Source organism: Scardinius erythrophthalmus, assembly GCF_964197995.2.
Source record: "Scardinius erythrophthalmus genome assembly, chromosome: 16".
Lineage (NCBI taxonomy): Eukaryota > Metazoa > Chordata > Actinopteri > Cypriniformes > Leuciscidae > Scardinius > Scardinius erythrophthalmus.
In genome coordinates, this window is record NC_138236.1 from 35458038 (window position 1) to 35481252 (window position 23215).

General features: G+C 37.4%; 1 protein-coding gene across 1 annotated transcript; it reads left to right on the forward strand.

Moving 5' to 3' along the window:
* Window position 1: 1 nt before the first annotated feature.
* Window positions 2–21623, forward strand: ttk (ttk protein kinase). Its single transcript, XM_081389072.1, has 25 exons — window positions 2–105; window positions 1584–1680; window positions 2579–2801; window positions 5336–5442; window positions 5552–5695; window positions 5973–6069; window positions 7424–7502; window positions 7580–7683; window positions 8502–8598; window positions 8688–8793; window positions 8964–9183; window positions 9263–9369; window positions 9482–9625; window positions 11449–11585; window positions 11690–11820; window positions 12045–12174; window positions 14400–14492; window positions 14580–14737; window positions 14827–14978; window positions 15988–16112; window positions 16201–16272; window positions 16405–16581; window positions 17301–17391; window positions 20092–20174; window positions 21291–21623. The coding sequence occupies exons 2-25, from the start codon at window positions 1593–1595 to the stop codon at window positions 21372–21374; spliced, it is 2949 nt and encodes a 982-aa protein (XP_081245198.1). The 5' UTR covers window positions 2–105; window positions 1584–1592; the 3' UTR covers window positions 21375–21623.
* Window positions 21624–23215: the final 1592 nt, after the last annotated feature.

The following is a 23215-nucleotide window of genomic DNA, read 5'->3' on the forward strand; positions in this document are numbered from 1 at the left end:
CAACAGGAGCGCGCGCTTTCGGGAAGTGGCGAATTTTGAAACGGTTGTTGAACAAAACAATTACTCGATCACACCGTCAGATTATCCTCCTTTCTGCGTCTCAGGGTAAGTGTGCTGCTTTAAAATACCTTTTAACATCGTCCAAAATGCAAACAGTGCGACGTAGTGCGTCCAGATGTTGATTGTCATTAATTTAATCAATAACGCACGATTGTCAACGAGGAGTGTTCTGTTGTGAAGTGAGATTAGCCGGATAAGTTAGCTGCTAATCACCCGAGACCCGACACGGTGAAGCTGTTCTTCAAGTTAATAATCACAGCAAGACAACAATAGTTATGTCAAGTCATGAGATTGATAAAAGTAAGGTCTAGGATAAAAACTAGCTCAGATGCTGGTAGGCCCTCAGACTTTAACTTACTCCTGTAGTGCATCATCATCATCATCATCATCATCAAAACAAACTTGAAATGTTATTTTTGCAAAGCCTGGCCTTTGAAAGAGACCTAACATCTGGAAGATCACTTTGAATACTTTAAGATCCATTATGAATCAAAGGTTGGATGAGACGTGTTTAAAATGACTAACGTTAGGGGTGTAACAATATATCGCAATACAAAAATGCAACAATATGTATCGTGCATAGTGACAATCTGTATTGTGTGTAACTTTAGTTCACCCAAAATAAAAATTACTATGCGTGAAAAAATTAGAGTTTTAGTGTCAGTACTACATTAAACTAATATATATTATATTGAATGTAATGTATGCTAATGCAATGGGGGAATATTTGTGTGTCCTGATAAAATCTAATGCGATTTAATGCCAAATGTCTTCTGTTCCCAGTAAAAAGTGGCCTTTATTATTTTAAATATATCTAGTCAGTGAAAAAGTGCAACCATTCGTCTAAAATAAATCAGTATTTTCAGCTTCAGAATCATGAATATTTTTATTCTGCTGTCACTATTGTCCCATGCATTGGGATACCAGCACCAAGTCCAAGCCTATTTATTTACACCCACAATGTAATATCAAATTTAGCATTTTGATGAAGTATCGCAATAATATTGTATCGTGAGTTTAGTATTGTGATATGTATCGAATCGTGATATGAGGGACCCCTAAAAATGACAGATAGATTACGTTACGGGCATAAAGACATAGACTGAAGCATGGTGAATATTTCCAAAGATGTCAAAGAATGCAGTACAGTAATTGTGTTGTGTTTATGTTTTTGTTTTGTAATATGCACACATAGCTGCATGCAAGTATAATAAGTAAAATTGTAGGCTAATTTGAATCAAATTAAACATCTGTTTTGGGGGATCCTGTTGGGTAGACTTCACCTTTTAAAAACACTAAAGAAACGATTTCATTATGAATAACTTTTTTTTTTTTTAAGTTTTTATAGCTAAGGTTATGTAAAGAGTAAAATAAGCTTTTATTTGCGGTGAGACATATTCATGCATATAGACTGAAGCATGGTGTCATTTTCCACATATGTCAATACAGTACAGTAATTGGTGTGTGTGTTGTGGTGTAATTGGTGTGTGTGTTGTGTTGTAATTGGTGGTTGTGTTGTGTAGTGTGCAGAGATGGATGAAGAAGAGAGCACTGAGCGACAGATGCAGATTGCCATGTTGTGTCAACGGCTGGCCAAGATGAAGAGATTATTCAAAGATGGTAAGCTAATAAATGTAATATTTGGGTAATGAATTTTCTAAATAATATTTTCAGGGGACGCACACTTTAAACCTAGCTCTATCAGGGAATATCAAATTTGGGACTTCCTCTGGAAATGTTATGGAAATTAAAGGGATAGTTCACCCCAAAATTAAAGTTCTGTCATCATTTACTCACCCTCGTGTCATTCCAAACTCGCAAGACTTTTGTTCATCTTCAGAACACAAATGAAGAGATTTTAATGAAATCTGAGAGATTTCTGTCCTTCCATTGACAGCTACACAACTACCACTTTGAGCCGAAGCTCAAACGTGATGTGTAACTCGAGAATGAACCTCATTGGTTCTCGCACGTCAAGCGAACATGCTTGAACTTACGTTTACGACAACTGATGTGTGCGTTGATGAATGTTTATATGTGAATAAAAGGCTAATTAAATCTGTTCATCATATAAAGCGATCAAGTGTCTTTAGAAAATTTGGAAGAAACCGCTCAATTAATATGTATTAGTTTTACGATCTCTTTATGAACTTTTTGAACCGCCAAAGTGGTAGTTGCGTAGCTGTCAATGGAGGATTTCTCTCAGATTTGTCATTTGTGTTCTGAAGATGAATGAAAGTCTTAAAGGTTTAGAACCACATGAAGGTGAGTAAATGATGACAGACTTTTCATTTTTGGGTGAACTATCCCTTTAATAAAGTTAAGGACATTCCTCTAATTCCAGTATAAATGTTTGTAATTATGCTCTGCGCTAAAATATTTAAGCTTTCTGAGAGCAATTTCTAAAATGTTTATTAACAATCTTAATCCAGTAGTAATCATAAAATCATTGATCAAAACAGGAATTCTGGGTTGTAATCAACCAGACCAGAACATTTACAGCTTTTCTTCCGTACAGACGACACAGATTACATCAACCAGGCCATCAGTTCAAACTCCCCTCAGACCTGCTGGACATTTCTGACCAATCTGGAGAAGAAAGGCAATCCCCAAACGGATCCCAGCCTTCTCACGAAGCTCATCGACTGCTACACGCGTGTGTTTTCCAGCATGCCGTTGGGGAAGTACAGTCAGAATGAGAGCTATGCCAAGATGCTGGTCAGATTTGCAGAGTTAAAAGCGTAAGTCGCTCAAGTTCCAATCTCTGCTTCAAAATTATTTATAACATCCTTTTCCTCATGGAAGTTATGTGCATAATGATCGCTGTTTCTAGGACATACTATGCCTTTTTATAAATTCCTGAATTAGTTTTTGGGGTCTACTAGAATTGGTTTTCATGATTAAATGTTGAAATACACATTATTTTCCACATATTTTTCAATGAGTGTGTTTACATGCACATTCTTAAACCGATTACACATAAAATTAAACCATTTTCCTTTATTGGTGTAGCTTAAGAATAAACCGATCGACATGGCTAGAGTTTTGCCTGGCATGTAAACGCCTTAATCTGCGTTCTGAGTGTAATGCATGAATGCTTACGTTTTGACGTCACCACCAGGGAATAACCCGTTTTTTATTTTATTTTATACAGTCTTGTATACATTGCAAGTAAAACGTGTTTACAAGACTATTAAAAAAACATTGATTTGCATGTAAACTGGTAAATCTGGTTATTTCAATAAACTGATTTTTGGTAATTATCATCGAATTGGTGTGTGTGTGTAAATGTGCTCATTGTTGCAGCTCGTCTCTTCCCAGTCTGTCAGTAACGCTACGTTTAGTTCCTGTCTCTATGAAGCCCCTCCTTCCGAGGAGTACAATGTGCTCTGATTGGTCGGCTGGTCCAGTAAATTGTGATTGGTGAATGAAATGTCACGCCCCTTACCATAACCGCTAGTTTGGGTATGGAGTTTAGGGATGGGCATGATTAATCGACGATCGATAATTGATCATTAAAAATGGCCAAGTTAGCGCGGAGGTACCTGTGCATCCTGGCAACGTCAGTGTTTTCGGCGGCTGGACTGGCGGTCACCAGGTTGCGGTTGCGTCTGACCACAGATCATGTCATCATGCTTATCTTTCTCAACAAAAATCTGTAGACTGGTGCAGACGTTGTATGTGACTTACTAGTTATTCTTTATGAGGCTTTGTTAAGTAGCCTAATTAATTGTTAGGTAGGCTAATCTCTCTCTCGCCCTCTTTCTCGACTCCGTGCCTTGGATAGTTTTGAGTACATTTTGACAAAACCTGTCAGATCTAAGTATTATTATGTTTTTGGTTAAGTTATTGTTTAACATGATTCTTTTTTTATTATTTATTATTTTGCAACAAACGAGGGTCTCTGTTTAAGAACGCCGACTCGCAGCTGCAGGTTCCACTGCTTCAGAGCACCGCAGTGCATATATCTTCAAGTTAAGCCTAACCGAATGTCCAGTTTAACTGCCACTAGTTGATCTTCTTGTAATAAAGATCTGATCGAGCAAAAACATGCTGTATTTTTGTATTTTCATTGCATTTTTAATTTATAAAAAGTTAAATAAATAATGAATTTGAATATAAAAATATTAATGATTAATCGATAGTCGATCGTTAATTCTCCCGACGATCGACTAAGAAAATTTTATCGAATGCCCATCCCTAATCGAGTTCGATACTTTTTAGGCACTGACTGAATTGCCTCTATACCATCGAGTATCAACAAATGTCTTGTCGTTCGGTACCTAAGGGGTTAATCTTGTCAGCGTCAGTGAGCCAGTAAGCATGTAGCATGATTGGCTGTGGTGGAAAAACACTAGTTTACGCTGGTTATGCCCAGAGACGTGGCTCACACGTGAGGCTGTAGTGTGTAAGCGACTAAGCGTCCCAACCCCCATACAGTAGATGAAAAGATCAGAAGTGTAGCTACATTTCACCAGGCTCAATGCCAACAGCGCGCGATGCAATATTCGCGACAAGATAATTGCTGTCAAGACCGATAATGCAACAAATCTGCTGAAACATTTGACAGCACACGGAATAAACTTAAGAGCAGAAAGTTGAAAGTTGCTCCGTCTTCGACTTCAAGAAGAACTGGAGCGCGTCACAAATGAACCGAAACTCAGCGAATAGGATGCTTGCCTCACAGACAGAAACAGGCCTATAGAAAGCTTGAAATTTCGACTTTTAAACAAACCAATTCGAATCGAAAACAAATACTCTCTGATTATGTAATCCAAATGAAAGGTGCATCTCTCTCTACAGGCGCATGTTCACTATACTGCAGATTACTAGTCAGCAACATCAACTTCACCTTTGTTGTCAACACTGACTCAAAAAACACTGGTTTATTATAAACAATTAAAATGTCTCCTTACTATTTTTTCCCCGACACAGTCATAATCATTAGGCTGCTTTTGCCAGTGCTTTGCGGCAAGCTTTATGAGCGTGAGGCATATATTCCTCCTCCCAGTGGCCTATATGAGTCAGAGTCTGTGAAAAAAAAAAAGTAAACAAACTGAAAAAATAAAACCAAAGTTCAAGATTTCGATATCGAAAATTTTTGACCGATACCCAACCCTACTACTAAACTTAACTCAACCAGACCCCGCCCCTTTATTTTGTATCTATCTTATGCAGGTATTATTTAAATGAGGAACTTTTATTTTTATTTTATAAGTATACACTTAAACTTTAACTGTTTTATTTTATTTGTAATGTCTCTCTTTGCCAACAGCATCCAAGATGTAAATGATGCCCAGGCTAGTTTTGATATAGCGAGATCCCACTGTAAGGATTTCGCCTTTGTTCACATTGCTTATGCTCAGTTTGAGCTTTTACAAGGTAAGGAGACTAAATGTAAAAATATAAGACATATGTAGCTTTTGCCTCTTTCAAAATGTTTGCTAATTGAGAACACACAGTCACATGACGTTTCTTTCATTCTCCCCAGGCAACTTTAAGAAATGCACTTTGATTCTTCAGAAGGCTTTTGAAATGAATGCTAAACCCAGGCACGTTCTGGAGACTGCCGTGCAGAATCTGAATCTAGGCAAACGCCAGCTCCTCTCACAAGAAGATAAAGAGAACATGTCAGGTTTGTGTAGGCTACATTTAGGATGTCCATTTTGTAATTGCATTGAAAAATATGACTAGTGCATTTCTGCATTAAACATTTGACAGAAAAAAGTAACAATAACTGGTTGTAATAAGGGTGCATAAATGAGAGAATTGTAATTTTTGGGTTAACTATTCATTGATTTGTGAAGATGTGCTGTAAGCATCTGTTTCTATTATACTGCTCTATGTAATGCATGCTTTTGCTTTCTATGAATCATGCTTGTTTTTGTAAGTGACTTGTGAAATCTCTCTAGTATCTGCACATGACAATGCTCAAGATTCTGTGAGAAGCAGCTCCAGAACATCAGATGGAACATGTGACCTGCAGGCCAGCAGCACTTTTCCTCAGGGGTATGACACGCTTATCTCATTTATGCAGGGTTCATACAAGGTCCTTGAAGTACTTGAATTTGAGTTTTTGAAACTTAAGTCCTGGAAAACAGCCATATATATATACACACTACTGGTCAAAAGTTTTAGATCGGTAAGATTTTTTATGTTTTTAAAAGAAGTCTCTTCTGCTCACCAAGGCTGCATTTATTTGATAAAAAACAATACAAACCCCCCCCCGTAATATTGTGAAATATTATGACAATTTAAAATGACTGTTTTCTATTTTAATATAGTTTAAAATGTAATTTATTCCTCAGATGAAAGCTGAATTTTCAACATCATTACTCCAGTCTTCAGTGTCACATGATCCTTCAGAAATCATTCTAATATGATGATTTTATGCTCAAAAAACATTCATTATTATGTTGAAAACAGTTGTGTACAATTTTTTTTTTTATCAAAATTATTTGATGAATAGAAAGTTCAAAAGAAAGCATTTATTTAAAATAGAATATTTTCTAACATTATAAATGTCTTTACTGTAACTTTTGATCAGTTTAACTCATCCTTGAAATAAAGTATTGATTTATTTTATTTCTTTCCCCAAAAAATAAAATAAAAATTCTTACTGACCCCAAACTTTTGAAGGGTAGTGTTTAATGTTACAAAAGCTTTCCATTTCAGATAAATGCTGTTCTTTTGAACTTTCTATTCATCATAGAATCATGAAATAAAAATGTTTTCAACATTGATAATAATCATAAATGTTTCTTGAGCATCAAATCATCATATTAGAATGATTTCTGAAGGATCATGTGACACTGAAGACTGGAGTAATGATGCTGAAAATTCAGCTTTGGAATAAACACATTTATCACAGGAATAAATTACATTTTAAAATATATTAAAACAAATAGAAATCAGTCATGTCACTGTTTGCTTTTGTAGAGATAAACCGTTTATTTCAGTTGGACAACAGTCGCTACAATTATAAACTGAAAGCATCTGCTTCGCCCAGGAGTCAGATTTTACTTATTACGTGAAGATAGTGAGGATCATGCGGGACAGGACGATGGTGGAGGATTTGGTAGATCCTGACCGCCATTGATATATATCCAATCTTGTAACATGTACACTCCCTACACACAGAGTAGCCTACATGTGATTGCCAATTTGAACAAACAAACACACATTAAAAGGCGATTTCAATACCCCGCATATTGATAGGGGCTCCCTGATGCCCACAAATTACAGGTCTATATACACGTGATTGCGTTATCGAAATTTTCTCACCGTTACATCCCTATTTCACATGACAGAATTATTTATTTACCGTAAAGAAATTGATGATGTTAAACATTCTGAATTTCAGGAGTGATCAGAAGTTCAGTCCACAAGATGAGAACATGCCTGTATGGAGAACAGGCTCACAGCCAAGAAGAGTGGCCATGGTAAGGTGTGAGAACAACAGCAAACAACATTTGAAAGAGGAATTGTGTAATGTACTCACTTCTGTTCATTCCTACAGGCAGAAAGAGTGCCCATGGTGCCTCTCTCTATCCCTGAAAACGAGAGCAATGACTCTGACGGTGTTCAGAAAGCGGAAGCTCCTGTTACCTACAGTTTCTCCAGGTGAGAAATGTGAATCTGTGTAAGGGTGGATATGACCAAAAGCAAATATTGCTAATTTGATTATTACTATAATCCAGTTGATTATGTACTCCTGGGATTACATTTTTCTATATTTATACAGATTTTTATCCGACCTGAAGAATGACAGTTTGCTGGGAGTTTTTAGATGCATTTTAGATTTTAAAAGTGCTATTGTATAATGGTATAACAATGGTAATATTGTTTTATTTATTATTTAAATAATACAAATATTTTAAAGAATTATTAGGTCTCACTTTATGTTAGGTGTCTTTAACTACTAACATTTAAATTAATCATTTGATACAATTAACTAAGTGTACATACATGTTTTTACATTGTACTTAAAAATCCCTGCATGTAATTACAGTTGTAATTAATTTCTGTAAATACATCTATAATTACACTGTTGACCTTCCCTTACAAACCTTCCCATACCAGCAAACCTGTCCCAACCTTACCCGTATCCCTCCTCAATCGCAGCAAAAGTGTTTTGCAATGCAATATGAACAGCAATTTGTTGTAAGTACATAGTAGTTAAGGACACCTAATATAAAATGTGACAAATTAATATTATTTATAATATAATATAGGTATATGACTTCCCCTTGTGCTTTCTAAAAGAGCGTTATAGTCGTGTTTGTCTAATAGTCATGGTTAGTTCAAGTAACCTCAATCAGACAGTTTATTTCTTAATATCAATCAGAGTGTTTATTTAATAAACACAATATGTACTGTCATATGAGCCTGTTTAAAAGTTGCCTGCTCTTTATAAAGCCTTAATGTTTGATTTTCTACAGGCAAACAAGTGGTTCAAGTGTCCGCTCCGCATTCCCGATGTGTTTCTCAAAGAAGGGCACTCCGGATGGAGACTCCTACAGCTTATTGAACCTGAAGGTATAAGAGTCATCTGACCTTACTATAGACACAAACTCACTAGTGCACTCGTTTTATTTCAAGTCCTTACAGTGTCTTCCTTTATGCAGCCACCCATGATTAGTCCAGATCATCTGAGGGAGGACATTGAACAGGGTAACACCATCACAGCACTTCTACACAGAGCAGAAAGAAAAGAAACCGCTAGAATGGAAGGTAATTTAATTAAGATATTAACTGTTTAAAGGAGTAGATCACCAAAAATGTGTAATGACAAATTCAAATTTAGTCTGTTCCCCAGACAAAGCCATTATATGACTTTGGGTTTGCTCAAGGAACTTTTTGTTGTAGTGCACTCGTTTCTTCAGATCTTCTTTCTTCCATAGAAACCACCGACATCAACCAGCTCATCAGCACAAACTCTCCTGAAGGCTGTCAGATCTTCCTGAAAAGCCTAGAGAAGAGAGGAGACCCTTGTTCAGACTCTGCGTTTCTCTCCAAACTCCTGGACATCTACTCTAAAGTGTTTGCCAGGTTTCCGTTGGCAAAACATTGCAAAACTGAAAGCTACGCTCAAATGCTGGTGCGATTTGCGGAGTTGAAAGGGTAAGTCAATGGTAGATTACTCTGAGTATCGAGTTAGCAGCTGATATCTTGAGTAATTTATTCCTTGCCATCTCTACAGAATTGAAGATCCAGAAGACGCTCAAGATCATTTCAGTATTGCCAGATCACACTGTAAAGCTTTTGCTTTCGTGCACATAGCACATGCTCAGTTTGAGCTCTCACAAGGTAATACATGACTCTCTGTTGGGTTAGTAGGAACGTGGTCATTCAGCATGAGTCAACATGGAAGAAAACTGTTTAGAAACCTGTTTAATAATGTGTTCTTAACATCTCTCAGGAAATTCTCGGAAGAGTAATTTGATTCTTCAAAAAGCATTGAGCTCGAACGCACGGCCTGTTGAACTGCTGCAGACTGCGATCAGAAATCTGAACTCTGGTAAAACTCCTCTGCTTCCTGCTGAGCATGAGGAGAACACTGCAGGTTAGTCACACTTTTCTGTTAAAGGACACTTTTTTTTTTTTACCCCAAGGCGCTAGAGGTCTGAAGCCCGTACCCGAAATCATTTAATCCGACCAATACGGTTATATTTTAAGCCCAAACCCAACCTGAGGTCTGTTTCTCACAGAAATACCTTCTTTTTTTTTTTGCAATAAGCTGTATTTTATGATTGCTTGCAACGATAATTAAACACATGTACAAACAGTTTCACCAAGGCACAGCGGCCCCCTCATCGGTCAGCACAAAAGAAAAAAAGAGAAAAAGCACGGACTTACTAATTACGAAACTTTGACGTGGTAGAACAGGTGAAAGTCACAAATTCCTCTGGAACTCAAACATTAAACTTCAAAACAAAGTTTGCTCAGTTGCAAAACTATTTACATAAATATATCCTTCTCAGTACGAGTTATGATGGAAGAGGACCGCATCGACAGTTTCAGCGCGTCCTCCTCTGATTGCGGTGTTGTGACCGAAATAGTGCGCAAAACAGTTTTGTAAAATGTTATATGTTAAAATAAAAAGGATTCATATATCATTTTACAAAACGGTTTTGCTCATGCGCGCGTACCATTTCGGTCACAACACAGCAATCAGCTGGATGGTGGAGCTGAAACTGCGCACGTACTTTCCCTCTTGCGTGCTCATATTTACGATCACAACATGGCACGCAAATTATATGTATAGCCTATATAATTTTTCTTAGTTACAAACCCGAACCCAAGGCTATTTATTAAACATTAACCAGAACCCGTCGGGCTCGGGTTGGGTAGCAGACCTCTACAAGGCGCACATATATTTTTTTGCATTTTATTAAGTGTTGAGAGTGATTAAATCACTGAAGATCTACTTATAACTGTCCTACAGTCCACAGCAATTGAGTTTTTCAGTTTTTTTGAGGTAGACTTCAATGACACCAGACTCATTTTTATATTTGATATACGCACCAAAGGGTTGCAAAGAAATCTGTGATCTCCAAAATACTTAAAAGATCATTTCAATGTGTAAATAATTTCAGTGTTATTGAAATACATACTTTGTCAAGTTGCAAGACATTATTGCTGTCCAATTAAAAAGAGGAGACATAAGATAATACAAAGAATAATACTTTCATAAAGAGACTCTTAATAACTCGTAGTATGTCCACTGCATCACCATATCGTCTTCATCCGTGGTTTTCAACCTCCAGGCCCTCATTGTCAGTACAACAATATTCGAAAGATTCGAACTTTCAGCTTTTCAGAAAATATGAAAGAAGAAAGATAATCTTTACTCAATAAAATAACTACAATAATAACTACAAAAATGCACATTCATCATAAATATACCCATGGAGGTATAAGAACTGATTCATTTACATGACTTTTCCAAATCTAGAAAACACACCATTAAAATTAGGCTTCCTCATTATCCAGTGGGAATTATGGTTCTTCAAGAAAAAAAAAGAAAAGAAATAAAATGTTAAGGGGTGTATTTAATTCTTGAATGGTTTGTCTTGAGTAATCTTGCGGCCCCCTGGTTAAGAACCACTGGCGTTGGTCGGCGCTTGTTTTTGCCCATTGAACATGTTCAATCAGCGTTTATCAGGTCGTGGAATGTCTGACACAGTATTATTTGGTGATTGTCCGCATTGTACGGCGTCTGTCGGTGCAGCGTGACTCAGCCTTAACCCTACACCTACAAGACAACGATAAAGATGTTTTTCTTTTCACAATAAAAACAAAGATTTCCAGTTGAGGATGTGCTAGTTTTAAAGTGAAAAAGGCCTGTTCAGAAAATAATGATATTAAAATGGTTTGGTTTTGCAGAAAATGTAGCACTAAGTAACAAAATGGATGAGGAAAATCCAACGAAGGTTCCCGAGGAGCAGCAAAAGTCCCATGTCAAGGAGACTTCATCAGAATGGAAGATTCCTACTCTCATTAACAAACATGCATCTCCAGAGGTCTGACCGCAGCTCACGCTTGTCTAATATCCGAGTTAGAATGATTACAGTGCGGACTCAGCTGGGGTCGGTTCATGATCAATCTGTTGTGTTGTTCTGTTCAGGATCGTAAACCTCCTGCAGACCCCATTTCCACTTCACTCTCACTTCATGCTATGAGAACACCTGCGCCTCCGAGATTACACCCCTCTTTCAGCTGTCAGACTCCCAACTACAAAGACCCAAATGCAAACAGGTAATAACACAGCAGAACACATGGATTAGAAGTGGCCTTGATTTCTCAACGTTAAAGGGTTAGTTCACCCAAAAATAAAAATTCTGTTATTAATTACTCACCCTCATGTTGTTCCAGACTTTCGTTCATCTTTAGAACACAAATAAAGATATTTTTGAAGAGACCTGAGATCTTTCTGTGTTGATGAACTATCCCTTTAACGATGCTTTCTGTTCCTTCGATAGTTTCGTCACTCCTGTGGTGAAGCAGCGGCCAGTGATGGTGTCTGTTCCATCGACGGCACAGAAAATGGCTCACGCTCAGTTGCCCTGCACTCCTCAGAGCCAGGTGTCCTATATCCAGCAGCCATCACAGGTAAAGAGGCTTGTGTATCTCCAAAACATCAAACAGGCAGAGAAATATGTGATAGAGAGATAAACATGCTTATCATATCAACTAAAAAGAGAGCATCTAATTTTTTTGGCTTGGATAAGAAAGCAGAGCAGATTAAGAAGTATTTTTATTTTTGTTTAAAGTGAATGTGATATGCCATGAGCAAATAATACATTTCTTCTTTTAAGAGACCTCCATTATCTACATCTGCTAATATTTTATGAAGTATTTGTGATTTGTATTTTGCTTGATATCGAAGAATTACTTTTTCCACTTGTGAAAATTAGTTTTTTTAAATATAAAACATGACTTCACTCCCAAGCGGCAACCTTCCAGTCTCTCGAGTCGTGAAGCCAACACGGAAGTGACTTAAACTGCAATTCATCGACTGGCCGCTAGAGACAGGCTCCAAAAGAGAGTCAATCCCATAGACCCCCATGTTAAAATGGCAAACTTTACAGCTGAATTTTTTTTTACAGCCTGGTACAAAAATTAGTTTTGGTCTATATAGCTAATTTTGCCCTTCGTGACAACTGTGAGGGGGGTGAATTTTAATTTTAACTCATTTACAGATGAGTTTTTTATAACTCATCTGTAAAATTAAGCCTTAAATTTCTGCATAATCAAGGGCGTGGCCACTTGAGTGACAGGTGGATTGCCGCTACTATCACCACTAGCCGTTTTTCTGTTAGCCGTCAGTCACCTCAGCTAATTCAAGCTGCTGGATTTGCCATCTCTGCCGTGTTTGTGCTTTTTTGGGGATTATTTAATACAATTTAATACACGCATTATACCTTCACCCACACCATTGGATTCCGTCGTTGTCGAGTATTGAGAGAACAACCAGCGTTGTTTTCCTCTGTTGCACCCGTTGCTTTTTGGAGTTTTCAGATGTAGAGGCTACACTCGTTCTACGGTACAGTTGCTCTCACAGAACAGATAGACTATATGCTTATTTAACTTTTTAGTGTTAAATAAAAAGTAGCGTCAGATGAAATCCTGAAAGTGTCAGTGCTTTCTCAGTCCATGCAATAAATGCACATTCTTGAATGAGTGTGGATTTCTAGCGCATTTGCTTGAACTTCTTAGGTAAAATCTATGGTTAAACCCAGTTCGAGATTAGCCTGGTCCCACCAAACTCTCGTACATTTCATTTGTACAGAGAGTCTGGCCACTCTCCGTTGACAAGTGTTAACTTCCTTGAAGGCGGATACTCTGTTGAAGTTAAAACTATTGGATCTGCCCAGAGCCACTCTGGATCTGCCTTAACCAATCTGCCTCAACGTTTGGAGTTTAATCGTTTAACGTTTGGTCGTGACGTACGAGACTAAATGCTAAAATGCACTAAATAAAGCTGTATGATGAACTTGACGATGCCGACGTCCGGCTCTGCCCACTTTAGGCTTCAAAAATGCTTTTCAGAAACCTTTTTTTTACAGTCTAAGCTTCACTTGCAGAAATCAAATTCTTAATATCAAAGATTGCATTTAGACTAGTAAAAACTTTTATTCCTGATGTCTGTAATTGCATTTTCACTAGTAAAATTTTGCAATATGTTATTCCTTTTGTAAGCCAATTTGACTTTGTAAGTCAATATACCGGTAGCATTTTACTTAAAGGATTAGTTCACTCCAGAATTAAAATTTCCTGATAATTTACTCAACATTTATGTCATCTGAGATGTTCATGTCTTTCTTTCTTCAGTCAAAAAGAAATGAAGGTTTTTGAGGAAAACTTTCCAGGATTTTTCTCCATATAGTGGACTTTAATGGGAGCCAATGGGTTGAAGGTCCAAATTGCAGTTTCAATGCAGCTTCAAAGGCTCTACATATTCTCCCAGCCGGAGAATAAGGGTCTTATCTGGTCTTAACTGTCAAATTAGCAGTTTTACTCGTAATAATACAGTTGTTCATAGACATTTGTAAAAGTGGAATTTCAATCACCAGTAGTAAGAAACTAGTGATGTCTATCATTGCCTTTGAATGGAAGAATTTAACTCAAGAAAGATATCAAGAATTATGCTTTTTTACTAGTAAAAAATACATTCCTGATATCAAGAATTCCATTATAACTAATGAAAATTGAATTTTCAAAAATACCAGAATATAGTCAGGTGGATAAAAAGGAAGTGTGGGTAATATGTTGCTCTCGGCTTCAGATCTGCCTCTGATCTATAATTAATTTTGCAACAATCTTTCACCCTTCAGACCCCCTCCTCTGCTTTCTCAAACGAATCCATCACAATCAAGGGCAAACAGTTCTTCATTTTCAAGATGATCGGTCGAGGCGGATCCAGTAAGGTACGAAAGAATGACGTGTTGAGTGTATAATTCTCCATTTCATACGATTCATTGTGGCTAACAGAAATAACATGTATTTCTTTTTAGGTCTACCAGGTTTTTGACCATAAGAAGCATGTGTATGCTGTGAAATATGTGAATCTAGAGGAGGCCGATGCCCAGGCAGTGGAAAGCTATAAGAATGAGATTGAGCACTTGAATCATCTTCAACAGTACAGTGACCAGATCATTAAACTCTATGACTAGTAAGTGTGTGTGTGATTCACCAGTATCATGACTGTGTTGTGCTTGGAAAACTCTGTAAATGACGAGCTGTGTTCCTGTTTGCTTGCAGTGAGATCACCAGCCGCTACATCTACATGCTCATGGAGTGCGGACACCTGGATCTCAACACCTGGCTACGCAACCGCAAGTCCGTCAACCCGCTGGATAGGAAGTGTTACTGGAGGAATATGCTGGAGGCTGTGCACACCATCCACAAACATGGTGACCATTACCTCTCGCACTCTCTAAACCAGGGTTTCTCGAACTCGGTCCTGGAGGGCCACTGTCCTGCACAGTTTAGCTCCAACCCTGATCAAACACACCTAGCTGTGAGTTTCTAGTGATCCTGAAGACATTGGTTAGCTTGCTCAGGTGTGTTTGATCAGGTTTGGAGCTAAACTGTGCAGGACAGTGGCCCTCCAGGACCGAGTTTGAGGAACCCTGCTCTAAACCATCACTTTTACCATTTCTGATACTTTTCAACTAAGCATTCAGGGCCATTCACATAGGGCTGGGCGATACATTCAATATTACAGATATTGTCACCATATCTTTGACAATACAATTCCTTAAATAAATTCCAGCACAACAACAACAACAACAACCATAAGGAAATGACCCTTCACAATAGATAATGTTTTTCTTAGAGAGCTACATATGGCAATTTATCTGTTCAATAAAACAAAAACCTTACTCGGCTGTTGAGTAATAAAAACGCCATATCTTCATCTCTTTTACAAAATTTCAGATCGCTTAAGCTGCGTTCACACTACAAGTGACAAAACGCCACGATACTATTGAATGAGAAGCTCATTTCAGCAGTCAGAAACTGTCCAAATAATTTATGATATGTCTCCAATATGTCTAGTTTTAGTTTTTTGTTGTTGTTGTTGTTTTTAAACACATCAATGTAAACTAAATGAAAATGTTGCCCTGGCAACTAGCTGAACATTTTTTTATTTCTGTTTTATTTCTGTTTTATTTCAGATAATGTTTATTTCAAGTAGCAAAAATGCTTTTTTTTATGGTTTTAGTTTTTGTCAATTATCTTAACACTGATGTTTGGGTACTATTTTTGCGTCACTTTTTAGGGTTATTTGGGTACCATCTAACATAAAGACGTGGGCGTGTTTAATAGAAAAACACTCATTCTTTTTTTACAAAATGTAAAAATCTTGTTTAATTATTGCACTTTTTAATTGATTAATTTCTTTGCATTTTTCATTTGAAGGTATCATCCACAGTGATTTAAAGCCAGCTAATTTTGTGATTGTGGATGCTTCGCTGAAACTAATCGACTTTGGAATCGCCAACCGTATTCAGCCGGACGTGACCAGCATCATGAAGGACTCGCAGGTTGGGCTGGAGCAGAACTGTGATCTACAGAGAAATGTTGTTTCTGGTCTGTTCTTCTTGATTTACTTGATTTTATGATGTGCGTCAGGTGGGGACTCTAAACTACATGCCACCAGAGGCCATTAAAGACACGTCCTCTAATGGAAAGCCAGGGTCGAAGGTGAGAAGAGTTCATATTTCGAAGCCTCAAAGTCATTATCGGCTCTGATATTAATATGTTCCATGCAGGAAACAGAGTATAATGGTAGATTACGCAGTCTGATCCCATCATTCTTTCCTCTGCTGTCCACAGATCAGTGCTAAAGGGGATGTGTGGTCTCTGGGATGTATCCTGTATTGCATGACTTATGGAAAGACTCCATTCCAGAGCATCACCAATCAGATAAGCAAAATCCATGCCATCATAGACCCGTCCCATGAGATTGACTTCCCTGATTTTCCAGAAAAGGACCTACTTGATGTACTTAAGGTGTGCAGAATGTTTGGCTGTGCTGAACAGTCATTGACTAAGCTTACATGCATCCATGCATGCATGGTGCGATTATAATGAGATTTAGGAGATTTAAACTTTATCTCATGTACACACAATACTTTGGTCAAATTAAAGTGTAATTAAGCTCATAATCATAGTAAAAAATGTGGCATATGCTGATTTTAATCGCAATAAACAGGCATGTAAACACATAAAACATCTATTCCACTCTGACCAAAGAGCGAATGTGCTTGTGAGTTGTGACGTACACAGATGATGCTGTCATGCAAATTCAGTAAATATGGCATCACATTTTTGGGATGATGAGGACAACATTGGTTGACATGAATATAAATGCCACATTTTGATGGTCATTTTTATGTGCGTCACCAAAAATAATCCAGTTCGTCCATAGCAATTTGTTTTGCATTTGACGCAAGTAGATAAAATCAGTGGCCAGTGACAAACCTACTGAATGTGACAAGTGCGTTGGGCTTTGTGAATAATGGCATTAAAAATAACCACAATTCCTAGCAAATAATCAGAATAATGAAAATTGCATGTGAATAGGAGTGAAGAGGTTTGCTCATGTCATGTAAACGTCCTTACAAATATAAATAATTGTAAATAATCACATTATTGCTGCACATGTACACACAGGCAATTAATGACCTCAAGAATTTCATAGTACAGTGCTTTCTGTCTGTTTATTTCAGAGGTGTTTAATTCGCAATCCTAGAGAAAGGATTTCCATAGCAGAACTCCTCGATCATCCATACCTGCAACTGCAACATGCACCTGAGCCAGGTACGTGCTAATATGTGCAAACTACAGTCTCCTAAAATTATCAAATGTTTTCTGAAAGCAATCACATGTCTAAAGGTGTTTAAAATATATATTTTTGCTGGTTTATACAACATGGATTTCGCTGACGTCAGTGCTATTGTAGAATTAGCCTGTTTGCGGGTATATTTGCTGCACGATTCATTTATTCCACAATCAGAAATGTCTGATCATATACATCTTTTGTTTTATTATATTTTTAATTGAAAGATTGGCTGCACCGAGTCTTTCCGGAAAAAAACGAGCGGCTGGGGGCGGGCCGTGTGGGCGAAGCTAAAGCTGTGCTAACGCGCCGAGCTAACAACACACAGAGACATTTGTTCAACAGTTTTACTCACCGTTCCAACGCACGACCGCGAACCTTTATCATTGTGACTGCTCGATCCTTAAGCATTAGACGATCTGGGCTTTGTTTATAAAACAATCATCGTCGAAATGCAGGGAACAACAGTCTTACACAACGTTTATGCTCAGGAAAACAAACTCCATCCACGGGTGCCTTAACGCCGGGTTCTTTGGGAATCTGTGCAGGGTTGTCTTGCCCTGGCAACTAAAAACACACTTCTTTGGTGACATTGACTTCCCAAAAGCCGGGCAGGGCGCTTTGATGGCGAACTGCTTTCACTCTCTTGCTCTGTTTTACGAGTGCGCGCACGCCCGCGATCTTACCGGAGAAGTGCCCTTAGGACCCACATAAGGAAATTCCGCCCTCTCTTACATAAGACAGACCCATACTCGAAAAAAAACTTTCCGAAACTTGACAAACCGGAAGGACAATTTTTGGAACAAAAATACTCCTTCAAACGTACAACTTAACTTTTGAAACTTTGACCATGTTTAGCATGGGAATCCAACTCTTTAACAGTGTAAAAAACTCAGTATGCATGAAACAGTAATTCACCCCCCTTTAAAGTTCAAAAAACATTATTTTTCTTATCATTTAAATTGGTTGCAGCACCTGTTTTCACCCTCTGTCTGAACGCTCTGTTTTAGTTTCGGTTTCATTAAAACCCGCTTCCCGAAAAGCACAGTCTACTCTGATTGGTCAGCCGGCAACCGGTCTGTTGTGATTGGCTTTCCGAGTTTCCGCTGTAAACACTATTGTAAATATGCTAACTATGACATCGGTTTTGCCGTATCAGTTCGAGCCCAAATCCGATAATGAGTCAACCGGAACAAGCTCATCAAACCGAACCACCTTCGCAAGCACTCAGTTACATAATGTGCAGGGGTGGGAAAAAAAACTTTAATGCAACTCAACCAGGCCCCGCCCCTTATTTTGCATATGCCTTGGGCGGGAATTATTGGGACTATTGTGACGTGTTTGTTCCCGGAAGAAAACTCAAAACTACAATGGAGGCGTTCCAGGGAGTTCAGAAACACTGACACTGATATAGAGAATAAATCCCGCTGGAGGGACTTTGTAACTTTGCAGAGCTTTTTCATGCTTAAGCAGCAACACACTAAAGAAAGATGAACATGTAACATAAACAAACCCTTTTAATAATTCCTATAATTGACTACTAGTTATTAATTAAATAATACATGGTGCGCATGTAGAACAAAACAACGGCCATGTTCAAAATACAATATCTGTTATAATATAATGAAATATTAAGCCTTTATTTTGACAGAATATATTAATCTGAAATTAAACAGATTACTTAACAGAAATTAAATTTAAACCGATATTTCTCAAAAATACTATTGATTTATAAATCTGAAATTGAACCGATTAACAGAAATTACATTTAAAACGAAATTTCTCAAAAATACTATTCATTTCTTTCTAAGTTAAAATGTTTGCTCTGTGATTTCAATATGACTTTGTGCACCCTTATATGTACAAGGGGTTGCACAGACTAGTCGACTTAAATGCTCTGCAATGACGCTTTAAGCTTTAGGCTTGACCTTGACTAGTCGCTGATCATTCATGACCTATAGAGGGCGCAACAGGATAAGAAATCTTTGAAGTCCACGTTTTTAACAATTAAAATGACAAATAACTGCATACTCCGCTCCACAAGATATGTTTAATTATACTAGGTGAATCAGGTGAATGCACGTTTTAAACAGCTTATTGTACATGTAAGTTAATCGCTATTCTAAACGAGTGCTCTGCTGCATTACACACAAACATACAGACGCTCAAACATCACGTGCAGATCACACACACACACAGGAACATTCAGGAGTGCAGAAACTTACTGTCAACACTCTTCTGTGATTTATCAATAAAATAGCTCAGAAACTGAAAAGGTTCTAGCATATATTTCTGAGTAACTAAAACCCACAGCTTCACTATTAGTAGAGAGACGCTGCCAGGCAGAAGCAATTCACACGCAATCGCTCCCTCACTAGTGCACTCATATAAAAGCCCTGTGCTATATACCATATTCTGTGTTATATACCATATCTGTGCACAGATCGAGTCTCGGCTCGAGGTTCAGGCTTATTTTTTCATTAATGACGTCATCAGCGACTAGTCGACGCCGACTCGACTTTAGTCACATAAATGTCGTCTTTAAATTTTTAGATCGTTCAACCGTATGTACTAATTATTGTCTTATCCTCATAGGAATGTAAATAATTACCCTGCATGCATAAAGCAAATTCTGTCTGTTTTAATGTGATCATTATTGTTATTTTTCTGTCATTCTGCAGAACCATGTGACAATGATTTGAAGAGAATCCTTAATGAACTGGCGGCTCTTCAGTCTCCCAACAGTATCGCGAGAGCTGCTAGTGTAAGTTATCCTCACGTAACATCTTCATGAAGCATTATGTGTGTTCGACTGTTAGTTTTTAATACCTGTTAGACCCCGTGAAATGTAAATTAAAGCCTGTGGGTTAGCTTCGAGACAATCTACTGCAGGGTTTCCCAAACTGGGCTTCATGAGTTTATGAAAATCTCATTTGTAAAATTCAAACTAAGTTATTTTAAAACAATTTTTAGTTTAAAACACTTACTAAAAAATATTACATTTTGTTTATTATTCTGCATGTAAATTTATTGAAACATTAGTTTAAAATCTCAGTAGATATTTTAGGTCGAAGGGGTTCATCTGACAAAAGTTTGGAAACCATGTTATATCTTATAAGTTAATGCTCTTTCTTGGTAAACTCTATGTAGAGTCTCCAAGATTGTGCCGGGGACCATTTTAAGGTTCCACCATGACATTCTGTTTTAATAGGAAATCCATCAACACAAAGTGTGTGCAATAAAGGAATGGCTCTCCCAAAATAAAATTAGATTTACTCACCCCCCAAGGCCATCCAAGATGTATTTGACTTTCTTTCCTCAGATGAAGAGAAATTAAGGTTTTGGAGGAAAATATTTCAGGACATAGACAATAGACCAACATAGACCTTCTTTGACGGTTCAAAATCTATATTTAGGAAGCTTCAAAGGGCTTCGCACGACCCCAGCTGACAAATCAGAGTCTTCTGTATGTGTTTCAAATGCTCACCTTGAATCCATCGCTCGTCACACCAGAGGTCGTGAACACAACTCTCTTGAATGCGCTTTGCAGAGCTGGACCAAGGAGAGCATTTCTGGTTCAAGACTGATTGTTTCTCTTGAATAGACCCTTATTTGTCAGCTGTGGTTGTGTGGAGCCCTTTAAAGCTTCAAAAATGGTCTACGTTGAGCAGAATTCACATGCATTAGATGGAGTGTAATCCATAATCCTGGAGTGTTTTCCTCCAAAATTTCTCTTCAGCTTAGGAAAGAAAGCCACGCACTTCCTGGATGACCTCGGGGTGAGTAAATAATCAGGACATTTTTTATTTTGGGGTGACCTTTAAGCAAAAATATGATCAACATTTTCATTTAAACCATCTTTCTTTACTCTCCGCTGCAGAACCTGGCCAAGATGTGCAACAGCGGGAGGAAGTTAGATGTTTCTGAATGTGTGAAAACATCCACTCAGACCCTGTGGAAATGATGAGGATTGGCGATGATGAAGCCTGCAGGACTCAAAACCACTGTTTCACAGCGCTCAGGAGACACTGAGACACTCTTTCTCTCACCTCAAAACTGCTCTGAGCTTCTGCCGTCACGCTTCTAGATGTCTTAAAGAAATGCATGTTTGGTGTCCATTTCTACTTAACTGTTTCTGATTTTGTTTGACCACATAATGTAATCTAAGAAATTGTACATGACAAAATAAAACACATCTTGTCAGGTATATTTCAAATGTAGTATTTATTAGTAATCAAGTTGGGAGTACTTCTGATCCTACTGTAATATGACGAATTAAAGGGGTGGTTGATTATGATTTCACTTTTCTAACTTTAGTTAGTGTGTAAATCTGCAAAGTTACAACGCTCAAAGTTCAAAGCAAAGGGAGATATTTTCTTTTAAAGAAATAGTTTTTTAAGGACTCCAACAAACGGCTGGTAGAGACTACACAACATTCCTCCTGGGTTAGTGACATCACCAACCCTAAAATTTACATAAACCCCGCCCCCGGATCATGATTTATAGATTATCAAGACTATAAATGATATGCTAATCAATGACTAGAAGATAACTACACATCAGCTGCATAAGTTCTTCAACTAACCATTCAGAAATGTCATGTTGCTTCTACATGTTGTCACTTCTTCTTGAGTCTCTCCATCATTGTCTGACTCCGGTTTGAATATAAAAGGCTAAAAGTTTTTGAAATTTCCAGTGCATGTCTGTGTGAGGTAAAAGGACACGAGCTCATGAAGCTCCGCCCCCTGTGCCGGGAGCAGCAGCTCATTTGCATTTAAAGAGACAGACACAAAACGGTGTGTTTTTGCTCATCTTTAAAAAGTGACATTTTTAACATGCTATATAAATAAATATATCTGTGGGGTATTTTGAGCTAAAACTTCACACACACATTCTGGGGACATCAAAGACATATTTTACATCTTGTGAAAAGGATATTATACCACCCCTTTAACCTGTTTGCACTGCCATCTCATTCTTCAGTGCATTTAATATCTCATAAAGCCCTTTCAGTATGACACCATTTCATCAGAATGCAATGGTTGCGTTTCAGTGCTCAATAATGATAAAAACAGGCTTCTGTATCATCATCTCTATAGATCTCCATTAAAATGGATATTGCTTGATTTTGCATTAAGAGCGTTGAATGCCTCCGGGTTCTGTGTATACTGTTGTATTCCTACCAAAGATGATGTCACTTCCTGTGTTATGTCATTAAGGACTTTTGTTAAATAAATATTTAAAAAATGGGATGGAAAGGGATATTGTGGACCTTAAAACCATAATGACCGTTTTCAGTATTATTTAATAAAATAAACAATATTATTTTCCCCAAAATGTTTTTGTTTGAAATTAAACCATTTTAGAAGTTTGTGATATTGTGATAAAAGAAAACGAACTAATATGCTTTCCTGTTTAATATTGAACCCAAAATGTTAACTTCCTAACAGTAATGACTGAATCAACAAATAAACTTTTCAGATTAAGGACAAATATTCTGGATTTATTTGTCAAGTCTTTTTGTGAATTGTAATATTCTAAACTCACATTATATTTAATAATCTGTTACGATTAGTACATTATGGCTGTTTTACTTTTGTCATGGCCAAAAATGCCGTCTAGGTCAGGGGTTGTGACGGAGTCTGTGGAAACATCTAGAGAAAAACATTTTTTAAAAATAATAAGCTTAATATTAACAAATAAATAAATTAGATTTAAATAAATAAAAGAGTAAAATGTGATTGAAAACAAATTAAGATCTAATAAATAAAATCGATAAATATAAACAGTACATTACTATAGTGA